At 45.2% G+C, this 14,482-nt stretch overlaps 1 protein-coding gene across 1 annotated transcript; it reads left to right on the top strand.

Annotated features, from left to right (window-relative positions):
* Nucleotides 1–1,365: 1,365 nt before the first annotated feature.
* FZD5 (frizzled class receptor 5) lies at nt 1,366–14,400 on the top strand. The gene is made up of 2 exons (XM_081260540.1): nt 1,366–2,064; nt 2,330–14,400. Exon 2 carries the CDS (start codon nt 2,586–2,588, stop codon nt 4,341–4,343), a length of 1,758 nt encoding a protein of 585 aa, XP_081116666.1. The 5' UTR covers nt 1,366–2,064; nt 2,330–2,585; the 3' UTR covers nt 4,344–14,400.
* Nucleotides 14,401–14,482: the final 82 nt, after the last annotated feature.

Raw genomic sequence — 14,482 nt, 5'->3', positions numbered from 1 at the left:
TATACTCCTTTTTAACTGTGAGGCTGATATTAACACACATATTCTTCATTATTTCCCATCAAGCTTTGTTGAGAAGCAGGAGGGAGATGGCTGTTTTCAAATTTAGTCTCCTAATATGTACAAATGTGAGCCAGGACAGATGATCGACAACAATTCACATTTGAATCTCAGTCACTGAGTCCAGTCCTGAGTCCTTCAAGTGTCCCCAGGCCCTCTGCCTATTTTGCCTTCCGCCCTGTGTAAGGAAGGGGTGAGAGAGCTGGATACAATTTAAACCCTCTTCTTAAGTGTGTGAATGAATGTTAAATATGCTAAACACCTCAGTCTTCCAACCTAATTAGAACGCGTAGAAAAGAGGCATTTGTAGGACATTTAAAACTTCCAGCATAATAACCCATCTGGAGTCCAACAGGCTGATGCGCGCCCCCGCCCTCGGGGCGCGCAAGTGCGCAACTCAGCAGCAGGCAACTCCCCAGCATCCTGCCCAGTGCAAAACCTTGAGCCGTGGGCGATTCCGGACCTGCCTGGGATTATAAATCCCGACCGATAAGGACTAACAAGTCTCCCAAACCCAGAAAAAAAAAAAATTCTTTCTCGTCACAATAGAAGGATTTTGTTACGATATGCAAAAGTAAAGGTCGAAGCTTGGGAGATTTCGATAATATGGGGGTGTGTATTTGAGGGGGGGGTAGTGGTAAAGATCGTGAATGCCGCTCCCAACTACTTGGGTTCCAACCCTAGAACTGCGATTTGAGCACCTACTGTGTGCCAAACGCTCGGATGCGGCGGCGAACAAGATTGTCGAGTTCGGTTGCCTAGGTCAAGCTGCTAAGTCTCGTCTTCTTCACCTCTGAGGAGCACTTGCTTCAGGGAACTGTAAGGATTTCGGGTCTTGCATTAAGATGCAAACGATTAACAAGTAGTTGGGGGTTCAATAAGTATTAGCTCTTCTTTCACCCAATCCAATACCTCGAAGGAGAGAGACAAGTGCTGCAGCTAAAAATGATTCTTTGAGTAGTTGTTTATACAAGCGCTGGACTCTGTAAAGAAACCTGGTGGGAGCCCTGAATGCGATGGTTCGTAATCTACCACATCGCAGCAAAGTGAGTCCCGAACTAGCGAGCGCTCGCTGAGAACTCCGGAGGGACTTCTGGCCAGGGTTTCCCGCCCGGGTTCTCAAGGCGGCGTGATTAGCATTCGCCCCACCCCCGCCATTTGCCGACTCACGATTGGCCAGTTTTCTTCGGCTGCCGGCCCAGGGAGGGGCCAGAGGGCGCCTAGGGAGAGGCCGAGCCCGCGGGGCAGTGGGAGGGGACGCGCGGAGAGCTTGGCCGGGTGGCCCACCACTCGAGCCCAGGCTTGAGGGGGCGGGGCCGGGGCGGGGCGTCCCGGCGGGCATTAGAGGCAGGTGACCCGGGCAGGGAGGGAGAGGGCAGTCAGCCCGCGGCCGTGTCCCCGCTGCCGTCTGCGCTGCTCTGTGCCCACCGAAGGTGGGCGGCAGGGTGCGAGAGCGCGGGGGAGGAGCCGAACAACCCGTTGCTTCCAGATAGCACAGCCACCGCCCCCAGGAGTTCGCTAGAGCGCGGAGCCCCCTGCAGGGGAGGAGGCGAGCGGCGGGCGGGACGCGGCGGCGAGCGCTCACCATGCAGTCCCGGCCGGGCCAGCGCCGGCTGCTAGCCGTGCTGTGAGGCGGCCGGGTCTCCCGGCCACCGCATTCCGCCTTCCTCCCTCCCAGGTGCTGCCAGGCGCTCTCGCCTTTGCTCCGGCTCTCGGACCCGGGTGGAACACATGGCCTGCCTCTGCCCCACTCCGCCTGGAACATGACGGGGGGCCCGGAGGAAGAGAAGGCGAGTGACAGGCCTGCGCCGACCCTGTTCGAGGGGCGGCCAGCTCTCTGAGACGCCCCCACCTGCTACCATGTGTCGCCGCCACGGTTACCCAGCCTGTCGCTAAACTTTCCCGGCCTCGGCCCGACTCGGAGTTGCGTTTTTGAGCCGAGTGTCCCAGGGACAGAAGACCCAGGCTGGCTGCAGACATCTGCCCTTCTCGGCGAGATCCTTAGAGGTGAGAGCCCGCGCCTTCCCTTTTGCCCTGTTCTCCCGGTTTCTCTGCCCTTTTCCGGGGGCTGAGCGCTCTGACCCCGAGGCACAGCCTGGAGGGCCCGGCCAGGAAAAGGAGGGTGGTGAGAGTCAGTACTTTGGTTCGAGGAGGTTGAGGGGAGGAAAAGAGAATGGTTAAGTTAGAGATTGGAGACCGCCGTTGGGACGCCCCTCCAAGAGGAGAGGTTGCAATTTTTCTCCCCCCCCCCCCGCCCCTTCTCTTTTAAAAGAGTCCCTTCCCTGGAATTGGAGCCCTAACCGTCCCTCTCCAGCCCTGTCCTGCGAAGAGCTGAGTGCTGGCAGCGGAGGCAGCGCTTTCCCGAAGCAGTTTATCTTTGGACGGATTTCTTTAAGAGAAAAAGAAACCAACAGGTTGCCAACCCCGGCGTCACACGGGAGACTCCGGAGAGGGAAGCCCCAGCCCCGGTTTCCTCTGCCTGCCTTGGCCCCTCGCGGGCTGCGGGAGGAGAGGGGAGGGAGGGGGCGATGGCTCGGCCTGACCCGTGCGCGCCGCCCTCGCTCCTGCTGTTGCTCCTGGCGCAGCTGGCGGGCCGGGCGGCGGCCGCCTCCAAAGCCCCGGTGTGCCAGGAAATCACGGTACCCATGTGCCGCGGCATCGGCTACAACCTGACGCACATGCCCAACCAGTTCAACCACGACACGCAGGACGAGGCGGGCCTGGAGGTGCACCAGTTCTGGCCACTGGTGGAGATCCACTGCTCGCCGGACTTGCGCTTCTTCCTGTGCTCCATGTACACGCCCATCTGCCTGCCGGACTACCATAAACCGCTGCCGCCCTGCCGCTCCGTGTGCGAGCGCGCCAAGGCCGGCTGCTCGCCTCTCATGCGCCAGTACGGCTTCGCCTGGCCAGAGCGCATGAGCTGTGACCGTCTCCCTGTGCTGGGCCGCGACGCCGAGGTCCTGTGCATGGATTACAACCGCAGTGAGGCCACCACGACGCCCCCCAAATCCTTCCCAGCCAAGCCCACCCTCCCAGGCCCGCCAGGGGCGCCGTCCTCCGGGAGCGAGTGCACAGCAGGGGGCCCATCTGTGTGCACGTGCCGCGAGCCCTTCGTGCCCATCCTGAAGGAGTCGCACCCACTCTACAACAAGGTGCGAACAGGACAGGTGCCCAACTGTGCGGTGCCCTGCTACCAGCCGTCCTTCAGCCCAGACGAGCGCACGTTCGCCACCTTCTGGATTGGTCTCTGGTCAGTGCTTTGCTTCATCTCCACTTCCACGACGGTGGCCACTTTCCTCATTGACATGGAACGCTTCCGCTATCCGGAGCGCCCGATTATCTTTCTGTCAGCCTGCTACCTGTGCGTGTCGCTGGGATTCCTGGTGCGCCTGGTGGTGGGCCATGCCAGTGTGGCCTGCAGCCGGGAGCACAACCATATCCACTATGAGACGACAGGCCCTGCGCTGTGCACCGTCGTATTCCTGCTAGTCTACTTCTTTGGCATGGCCAGTTCCATCTGGTGGGTCATCCTGTCGCTCACCTGGTTCTTGGCGGCTGGCATGAAATGGGGCAATGAGGCCATTGCGGGTTATGCACAGTACTTCCACCTAGCAGCGTGGCTTATTCCCAGCGTCAAGTCCATTACGGCGCTGGCCCTGAGCTCGGTGGACGGGGACCCGGTCGCCGGCATATGCTACGTGGGCAACCAGAACCTGAACTCTCTTCGCGGCTTCGTCCTGGGCCCACTGGTGCTCTACCTCCTGGTGGGCACGCTCTTCCTCCTAGCGGGCTTCGTGTCGCTTTTCCGCATCCGCAGCGTCATTAAGCAGGGCGGCACCAAGACGGACAAGCTGGAGAAGCTTATGATCCGCATTGGCATCTTCACGTTGCTCTACACGGTGCCCGCCAGCATCGTGGTGGCCTGCTACCTGTATGAGCAGCACTATCGCGAGAGCTGGGAGGCGGCTCTCACCTGCGCTTGCCCCGGCCCCGACGCCGGCCAGCCGCGCGCCAAGCCCGAGTACTGGGTGCTCATGCTCAAGTATTTCATGTGCCTGGTGGTGGGCATCACGTCGGGCGTCTGGATCTGGTCCGGCAAGACAGTGGAGTCTTGGCGGCGCTTCACCAGCCGCTGCTGCTGCCGCCCGCGGCGGGGCCACAAGAGCGGGGGCGCTATGGCCGCCGGGGACTACGCCGAGGCGAGCGCGGCGCTCACTGGCAGGACCGGGCCTCCGGGCCCCTCTGCCGCCTACCACAAGCAGGTGTCCCTGTCGCACGTATAGGAGGAGGCCTCGGCCAAGGGACCCGTGCTGGGAGTTGAGGGAGGGGGTTGTTTTGTTTCGTAGCTTGAGAAGGTCACTTCCGTTTACCTTCATGGTGCTGATGCCCCCTCCCAGGACAAATCGGAGAGAGGGAAAAGGGGCAGTTTCCAGGGAGCATCTGTCCCAGTTCTTAAAGGGGCTCTGCTCACGTGTATACTGATTTGCGTTTCTTACTGCCGCCTTTAGAGGAACCCTCTTTTTAATTTATATGTATTGTTCTTAATTTTTAACTGTTGCATTTTGGCAACAGAATTTACCTTTGCTTTGGGGGCTTTACAATCCTAAAGTTGGCATTGTAATGAGGTTCCATTTGGTTCAGGTTTCTTTGAACTGTGTAGTCTAAATTGGGAAAATATATTTCCTATACGTGTGTCTTTTAAAAAAAAAATGTGAACAGTGAAAGTTTGGGTTGCTGTGACTGGAAAGGAGTGGAGTGTGCTTTTTCAACTAATTTCTCCTTCCACTGCTTAAAAGTGTCCAAGCTGCTTTAGAACTGCTGCACGTCCCAGAGTACAGCCCCAAGTCCTCCCAAGGAGGGGAACATAACATAATGTGCTAGGGCCTCTCCAGGTTGACAGGTTTAGGTGAGGGAGTGCCTAGGGATTTTGTGTGCATCCTTAACCTTGTCAGTTGAGCTTTGGGTTCTTTGCAGCAGTCATTTTCATTCCTAACAGAACCAGTGTCCTGTCCAAGTTAGAAGTAGCAGCTAGAATGTCCGCCATAAACATTTGCAATAATAAGAGCCTAAGAGATGGTGATTGGTTGAGCGTGAATTCTAGACTGGTGAGATGGTAAGCTTTGTGCCAGAGAGGGGGTGGGTGGTTCTTAATAAGCTTCTGTGATCCCTTATTATTTTAAAGGAACTTGTGTTACAATTTTGGTGAAAGTACACCCACTCTCGTCTTCTGGAAATACTTAGGGATTGTTGCTAAAGAGGGCTCCCTTTTAAATTAAAGGACTAAAACGGATATGCTTCCAGTAATTAAAGTAAATTTCCAGCTTCTCTTATCTGCTCCCTCACCCTGCCTCTTTTATCATGTTAAACAGTCTTTTTGCTTTTCTTATTCCTTCTCTCCTGGAGAGCTGTGATTAGAAACCACACCCACCCTCCAGTGAAGTGCTTGAACTGGGGGAGGGAGGCTGGCTACCTGTGAACAAACATTGGCCCCAAGGAGGGAAAACAAGTGTCCCTGGACTCAGGGCTAGTTTTTTTTTTTTTTTTCCCCAAAGCAGCAATACAGTGCTCTCTGCAGTCTCTGAAAACAAATGAGACCCACAACATCCTTGCATAAGCTTTTAACTATGATTAGTGGAATGCCATTGCAAGAAGAAGCCCCCTCCCCACTCCACTTCCCACCCCACCTTAATTTTCCTTTTCCTTTTCTGAGAAAAAGAAAGGCCTATAACACACTTGCTGTTACTAGGTTTGCTTTCCTAATGTTTAACCATTCCTTCATATATGAAAGCCTATATCTTGGTGAATACACACACACACACACACACACACACACTTCTTTGCCTTCGGAAGTTATGTTCTCCTAATCTGTTTAACCATTCATTCATGAAGAGTGTGAGGCCACCACTGGGAATGGGGTGACAGTGCATCAGCCAGAAAATGCCAGTGACCAGGACCGAGTGGAAAAGAAATTTAATGGCCAAAGCAATTAAAGACTGAGAAAGCTTCCCTAGGGAAACAATTGGAATCTAGGCATTTGAGCTTCATTTGAACCAAAGTTAGAAAAATTTAAACCTACATCATTTTTCCTTCATGAGTGTTGAGTAGACAAATACATAGTTGCCACAGGGAATTAAAATAGTTGGTGGAGAGAAGTCTAGCACCATAGCTCCAAAGCTGATCACATTAATAAAATCGTACTGCTCTTGCCCAGCTCATTCTCTGAATCAAAATTAAAAATCCCGGAGATTTGACAGAACCGTGTTTACATAGCTACAGAACTTTGCGCATATCTTATTCCTCTATTTATTCAGAAGCCTCTTCCTAGAACCTTGCAATGGATCTCCTGCCTGGCCACCAGTTCCTCTCCTTTTTTCAAATGAGATCACCTTGACCTCATACCTCATTTAACATGTCTTCCCAGAATCTGCTGCCTTCAGATTTGGGCTATCCCCCTTCCTTCAAATCCAGAAATGCTGCACTAAATCTAAAAGTTGTAGGATGAAGTGAGTGGATTCACACTTTTTTTTTTTTGCAACATCCCAAACCTGAAAACAATTAATTTAACCTGCAAAATTAGACAGTTAAAACATAGATGCTAAGCCAAGGGAGGCAAGCAAGATAGGTTATGCTTTCTGAGATCTAGTTTCAGAAGCACCTTTTATTCTCACCCCTGCTCTCCTTTCTTCCCTCATTCACTAAAAGAAAAAAAGATACCCTCCCCCTTTTTAGTACTCAGCCAACCCACCTAGGGAGAACACTGCATCTATTTATAGCCACTCCTTATTTCTACCCACATACTTATTTTTCCCTGTTTTGCATTTTTGTTATAAAAACAAATCATACTCATGAAAACAGTTATAAAATGAAAGGCTATGGGGTAGGTAGTTCAGCAACTTCTTCACAGCCACCCTTGAGGTTGGGATGTAGGGGCCCTGTTTCTATCTCAGATCCAGTTTCTGGACTGTCCCTTTCACTGTCCAGTTTTAAGCAGTGTCTCACTTCACAGGTTAGCTGGGGAGGATCTAGGTAGAAAATTGCCTGCAGGAACTAATGGGACCTCAGTGGCCAGATTGTGGGAAGTTTTTAAAATTTATATTATTTCCCTCCTCGCATTTTGAAGTTGTCTAAATTGGCTGGAAATCATTTTTCTTGGTGCCTTATTGGTTTATTCACACAAACCTTTTGTCAAGTTTCCATGTGACTATTGCCGATGACCAGGTCCTGTGTGTATGTGTTGTGTGTAATTGTGTGCACGTACAAGCTTAAATAATATGCCGACAGCACTGTTTCAAAGTTGGTATTCATTAGGCAGTTCCCTCCTGGGCCAGGGCTGCACTAATCTTGACACGGGCTGCCAGGAGAAAACCTCATGGATCACACACCGAACCTTAATAACAGCATCGGTGACCTGCACTCTCTGGTACAGAATGGGAACCCCAGAGCTAGGAAGCGCAGTTGTATATTTTAATGAACTGCTACCCCTGCTAAAGAAGCTTCTTTCACTTTTGTGCTCTACAGAAAGACCAAGGGGGGTAGGAGGGACAAAGCTTTGAATAACTGCTTTCTAACACCGAATGTGGCAAACAGGATGGAGCACATCACAAATCTAGGCAGGTGTGAGGTACAGTGACTAAGAATCCCTGCTCCCTCTGCATGCCCTTTTTTGTCTCCAAAGTCTAATCAAGTGATTCTGGGGAAGAAATATGCCTGGGTTGGGGAGGGTGGTTCTGAAAGAAAAAAACTACCAAGACATTAAAGAAGGGTGAAGGATAGGCAGGATGTAAGTTAACCTGACTCAAAAAACTCAGAAGCTTCTAGCAGCCTGATGACAATTACAGGATTTATTTCAGCCAACATGTCTGTCTGTGGCACATCTTTTAAAAGACAATATTACTTCATGTTTTTACAATCTGTATGTACAGTATGTATGTCTTGTGGGTGTGTATATACATAATATATATTATATATATGAGAGATTTAGTGATTTTTGATACGGGTTTGGTGCAGGTGAATTTCTTACTGAGCCAAATGAGGCACATACCGAGTCAGTAGTTGGAGTCCAGGGCATTCAGTACTTTTTATGATTTCCTAAGTGTGTAGTGCCTATCCCATGCAGTATAGTCACTGTCGCTGTCAAATCCAGAACTTGCATCAGAGCCAGCGATATTTTATTTGTAGACAATCAATTTTAATCTATAAATTATTACTGACAAATGATTATAATTCTGAATCCATAACACTAATAAAAAGAAACCCAGAGCATCATAAAGAGGTTTTGTTTTGTTCCTGGAAGTAGAGCAGCAATTGTACATGGTTATGTTAGTCTCAAGATACTTAACTTGCTGACCTTATTTCAGAAAAAATAATTTGTATGAATTCTATTTGTGGGAAGGTAAAATAATGGTTTGAGATTTTTATCAAATATGGAGATTAGTTATTTATGAAAACAAAGAAATGTCTATTTTTGTTTCTTTGTTCCCAATTAATGTAGATAACTTTTAAAATGCATTAAAGCAATGGTAAAGAAAATAAACAGATGCCCTTCAAGTCTCTTTCTCATTTATGGAGAGACTCTCTGCTTTCTAAGTTGGTCTGAGGAGTGGATTCTAACTGTAATCTGGTTTTTCAGATGTTCTTAAAATATAAACATCAAAGTCTAATAAGTAAAAATTGAAGCAAATTCCAGTCACCAGAAGCAGAATGAATTAAAGCATGTTTTACTGGAATATACTTTGTTTCTCCTGCCCATCCTGTGATTGTTCAATTATTCATTTGAAGAAATGAAGGGAGCTCCATGGAAAAACAGAGATATTGCCTGTGTTCTGTTTTATAAACACTCTGTCTACACACTGAACCTATTTGGAGAGAGATGATGCAATACTGTGTGTATTTGGTTAAGGGACGACTCCCAAAATTGCTTATCATTCAGTAATTGGATTCACTACTAGGTATCGAGCTCTAAATTCATCAGGGAGCCTGGAGAAGATAGAAATTGATTTAGAGTCCATACTTACCTGTCACCTAAGCACAGATGCTTAGTGAGCCTGAATACTATCGCCAGTGCATCTTCTACTGATTGCTGCTTTGGCAAAAAGGAAAATTAGCCACCGATGTTCCAAATACCACTTCATTTTAATGCCTGGTATGTGAGTGTTCTCTAGCAATGTTTGGAGGCAATGTGAGAAAATGTGTGGGAAAACAAAGGTAATTAAGGGTTTAAAATGTCAAGGGAGACAACAAATCCATTTAGAGGTGGAAATAACAACATGAGAGTATTTAATTCAATGTCAATGGACACTGAGTGCTATGGACTTTATTAGATTGGTACATACGTTAGGGCAGGGGGGTTGCGGGGAGGGATATAACAGGTAGGCATGATGCTGACTGAAAAGCAATTACAGGTACTTAGGTGTACAGGACTAGCTGGCTCATCTCTCCCTTGCTTTCTCCTGGCTCATTTTTAGCCAACTGAAAAGGGAGAGAGGGGTAGTCACAAGCTAGAGCAGAGACTTTAGAAAACATTGGAGAAGAAGTGAACCCAGGATGATATAATGCTTCTATTAGTGATTTATTTACAGAGCTCTTCAGTTTGACGATGGAAACAGGGTTGAAAGGCAGAATGGTTATAAGCCTAAGCTGGGGAGTCAGACAACTGAAAATTCAAATCCCAGCTCCACTACTAATGGGTTGTGATTCTGAATTTAATCTCATAGTATTTTTTTTCTCATCTGTGAAAAGGGGGAAATAGTGGCAATTATATCTTAGGGTTCAGAAGACTTAAAGGATTAAACCAGGTTAAAGCAAGGTTAAGGTAGTAAAGCTAGGAGGCAGAAGATGTTCAGGCATGGAATGGAAAGGGAGTTGAGAGGATGTTTTCAAATTTGAGTCTGCATAAGAATCACTTGCAGTTCCTGTGAAAAATGTAAATTCCCAAGCCTCAGCCCCAGGAATTGAGATTTGTAGCTCTGGGACCAAAGAAGCTCCCCCTTCCCCCCAAAACACTTTTAATTTTGGAATTTTTTGCAAATCTAAAGTTATCCAAGATTTTAAAAAGTTGCAAACGTTACTCATCAACATCGTATATTTTTACAGGATGTTATAGTTGTAATACTTGTTACAACTAAGAAGTCAGTATTAGCACATTACAGTGACCTCCAGGCATCAGATTTTCTACCAATGTTCCTATCTGTGCAGAACCCAATCCAGGATACCACTGCATTTATTGAAGATTCATGTTTCACAGGCACTTTTGGCTGATGAGGCAGGTGGTTTGCAGATCAAATCTTGAGAAGATCTGGGACACTGAAAGGACTGAACAAAATCAAATCGCCCCATCCCCTAGCTGAGGAGTTGAATGCAATTTTAAAGCAGAAGGGGGTGGAGTTTTGGAAATGGAATCCTCTCCATTAGTTCCCTTAAAAACAAGATGTCTAATGCCAGTTGAAATACCAGATTTTGGAAGGTGGCAGATACTACACCTAGTCCAGTCTAGATCAAAGATATATGCTTAAGGATGTGAGCAGCTCAGGGGAATTGCTAAGAACGAGTTAGAGATAGCTGCTTTGGGGAAAACAGGACTCAGGTGAACAAAGAGACTAGGGGGCATGTATGCCATATAAAAGCTTTATTTTCTTGAACCTGGTGCTAATACTTTGGAAGTCACAGTAAATAATATCAAGCATTGCCAGGTTGGAGGCTAGCTGAAGGTCACAGGGTGAAGCTAGAATGGACTGCTCGTGGGAGGGTCCCAAAGGGCTGAAGCAGCAGGTGAGAGAATACCTTTAGAGGAGTCAGCTCTCACTCTGAGCTACATACAAGAGACACCATCTTGGGATTGCAGGTAAAGGATTGAATTGAGAAGATGAAGCAGTAGATTGTAAAACAAATTTCTGTGTCCTTTGAGGTATTTAAAGAAGATACTACTTATATCTTACTAAGGACCTTAGGGTCTGGGACTATCACACCAAATCTCCCTAATCTCCCTAATCTCATTGATATTGCTTAGTCCTTAAATCAGTTAAAATAACCACCCATCCTTTTACCCCACTGGATTCCAGATTCCTCTTAATTTCTGATTTCACTTTCCCGAGGCGCAGGAAGAACAAATAAAGCACAAACTGGTATTCTTAAACTTTATCTCACGGCTAAGGATGCATTTTCACTTGCCAAACCCATTTAGAATAGTTCAGTGAAAACTGCTTAGAAACCAAATGTATTGCCCCTTGTACTAGGGAAAGGAGCCTTACCGAAGAGCTCCTGGATCTTTTGTATTGTTTGCTGGCAGTGTTAGGCCTTCAAGGTTAAGTGTCTGGCTGTTAGAATTATGATGATCTAATGATAGACTGCTTGATAGATTCTAGGTACAATCTACAGATTTTGCATGCAAACAAGCGGTAACTTGGGTTATTTTTCTGCCAGCTGTTAAGTACTTTTCCAAGTAGTACTATTCTCAAGAATGGGTGAGGAAACAATTTACTGTCATCTTAAACATGGTTAAAGAGAAGATTTTAGCTTGCTTGTGTGCAAACTAGTTTCCAATAAGACTAAATTGTTTTCTAGTTAATTTTTTTAAGATTTCCTTTTTAGTTGTAGATGGACACAATATCCTTGTTTTTTTTAATGTGGTACTGAGGATCAAACCCAGTGCCTCACACACGCTGAGCCACAACCCCAGCCCCAGATATTTGCTTTTTTTAAACCAAAAAATACTGCATTTAGAGCTGTAGGAAACTAAACCAAGAAGTCAAACTGTTATAAAATCAGGATTCAATGCTATTGGATTTCAATAATATATGGGCATATTGGGAGGTAAATAGGAAATATGAAAATAAAAAGCTTGGATGGAATCTGATATGTGAAAAATTTTTTAAAATATATTTTTAGTTGCCCATAGACCTTTATTTATATGCAGTGCTGAGACTTGAACCCAGTGCCTCACACATGCTGGGCAAGCGCTCTACCGCTGAGCTACAATTACAGCTCTGATTTGTGAAATTTTTTAACCAGAAATACCGAGACTCAAGTTGTGGTGTCAGGATGAACCACATAAAATTACTCACAGGCAATTATTTTTTGACCTGTAAAATGGCAGTTTCACTGGGTTTAAATATGTATTTCAAATGTTTTTTCTTTGTCATGAAAGTTTACAATACACCAATTAAAATTTGAGGTCTATATTACAGTCTTAAAAATGAAGCCAAAAAAACCCCACCCCAAACCCCCAAATGAAAATGAAGTCGAATCCAGGTAGATATTTCTTTTATCTTTCCTAGGTATAGAATCCTAAGAAAACTGCAGTTACCACCTTACTAGCAACTTGGTTTCTATGCCTCAAAACAATGGCTGCCCTGCCTTCTAGAGGTAAGGCCAATTGGAGGATCAACTTTTAGTGAAACTGCTTATTCTGCCAGTTGGTTCTTAAGTCAGACTCATGTCCACTGTACCTCTCCCAAATCTTTTATATGTCAGCATTTCTGCTTAGTGAGTGATGTTACAGGATGTAAATTATACTAGTTTATGATAGGTGTTTTTCCCTTCTAAATTAAATCAGATCATTTATCCTAATCAGCAACATATCAAGAACAAAGTGATCATTTAAAGACTCAACCTTAGGTACCAAAAGTACCTCATGTTCTAAATCTACATTATGGCTTTCTTTTCTCTTGGCATGTTTTCCCTAATTTTTTCTTTTAATCTGCTTTTCCCTCTCAGGGAGAATAACAACTATTCAAAGATGCCATCTAATGCACTATCCCACTAACTACCGTGGCCAGTGATTTTTAAGAATAAACTGCTTTCAAGTGGAAGAGAACCTAAGCACAATAAATGAATTGCTATACCTTCAGCAGAGGCATAGGTCATATCAGTTTCAATCGTCAGTTTAAAAGCCTATTAGGACAGATGTAAACATTTAAGATCTGGAAAGATGTGATACTGTGAGAACAGAGAAGTGTTACACACACAGTGACCATATTTTAATTAAAATAGAGTTTTATTAGCTTTTCTTTTAATATAAACATGAGAAATAAAAACCACATAAGTTGTAGCATTCTTTTCAAAATAAAACTGCAATCAATACTTGAATCTCCAAGCTCTGAACTCCATAAACAATGTTTTTTTTTTCTTGAGGTGGTAGATTGTAATATTTCAAATACCATTATTTATCACTTATGTCTGTCCTTTAAAAATGATGGAACCTTCAGCACTCAGTATAACGTGAAGCATTGCTATATTGAGAAAGAGTATTCCTGGCTCATAAGTGCAAGATTCCTAGGATTACATTTAAGTAGAGAAATGGATTTCACATAGTTTAGAACACTAATAGTTTTATATTTCAAATTTAGGTGACATTGTTATCAATCTCTTATATTTACTCCTTGCCTGAAGTAAGGGTTCCTAAGGTTCATGTAAGTTCTCTCTTATATAGCAGGACTTGAAATGAGATACCTACAACCAGGTTAACACTTAGGATTAAAAATAAAAAAGAACAAGAACTTTCATATCACCTGCTATTAGGGTCCAATTTCTTTTCATTTATTACATGTGAATTAACACTCCTCTTTCATAATCTTCCTTTACCAAATCTATAGAAAAGAAATTTAGGTGATCAAAGCAGATACAACACAATCCTGAATAAACTACTTTAAAAAGAGGAGGGTACCTTTTTTAAATTTTTTTAACCTTTATTATTTATCTCCACAAATTTCAGTATAATTTTAAGCTTTGACACCTGTAGAAGTATAAATTCTACAAACTTCAGAACATCATTTGAAAGTTAAATTACATTTCTTTTAAATTTAATTTTGCAAAAATATTGAGCTTTCAATTTTTTGTTCCAGTCAATGTTTGCCATCTTCAAGGACCGCTAACAAAAAATTGAAGAGCTCAACATTCCAAATTTATGAAATTAAGTTTAAAAGAAATGTAATTAAACTTTAAAATGATGTTTTGAAAGAGTTTGTAGTTTTTACACTTTTACGGCAGGACATAGTTACCAAAACTTAAAATTGCAGGGCTGGGGATGTGGCTCAAGCGGTAGCGCGCTCGCCTGGCGTGCGTGTGGCCCGGGTTCGATCCTCAGCACCACATACAAACAAAGATGTTGTGTCCGCCGAGAACTAAGAAAAAATAAATAAATATTAAAATTCTCTCTCTCTCTCTCTGCCCCCCCCCCTCAAAAAAAAAAAAAAAATTGCAATAAAACTTTCAGGACACCTGGTCTTTATCTGCTCAGTTATCATTGGACCACCATGTTGGCGCATTATGAAAATATCTTTTTAATATATTTACTTAATAAGAGGAAAATTATCAGAAAGCGAGAAGCACCATTAATAGTTCACACACACACACAAAAAATGCAGTGTGGACCCAACAGAAGTAGGTAGTCAATAGGTGATACGTTCTCTTTATGACCCCAAACATG

The sequence above is a fragment of the Spermophilus citellus genome (assembly GCF_964194105.1).
Source record: "Spermophilus citellus genome assembly, chromosome: 11".
Taxonomy (NCBI): Eukaryota; Metazoa; Chordata; class Mammalia; order Rodentia; family Sciuridae; genus Spermophilus; species Spermophilus citellus.
Note: the sequence above shows the minus strand (reverse complement) of the source record. Positions and strands in the feature narration are given on the sequence as shown.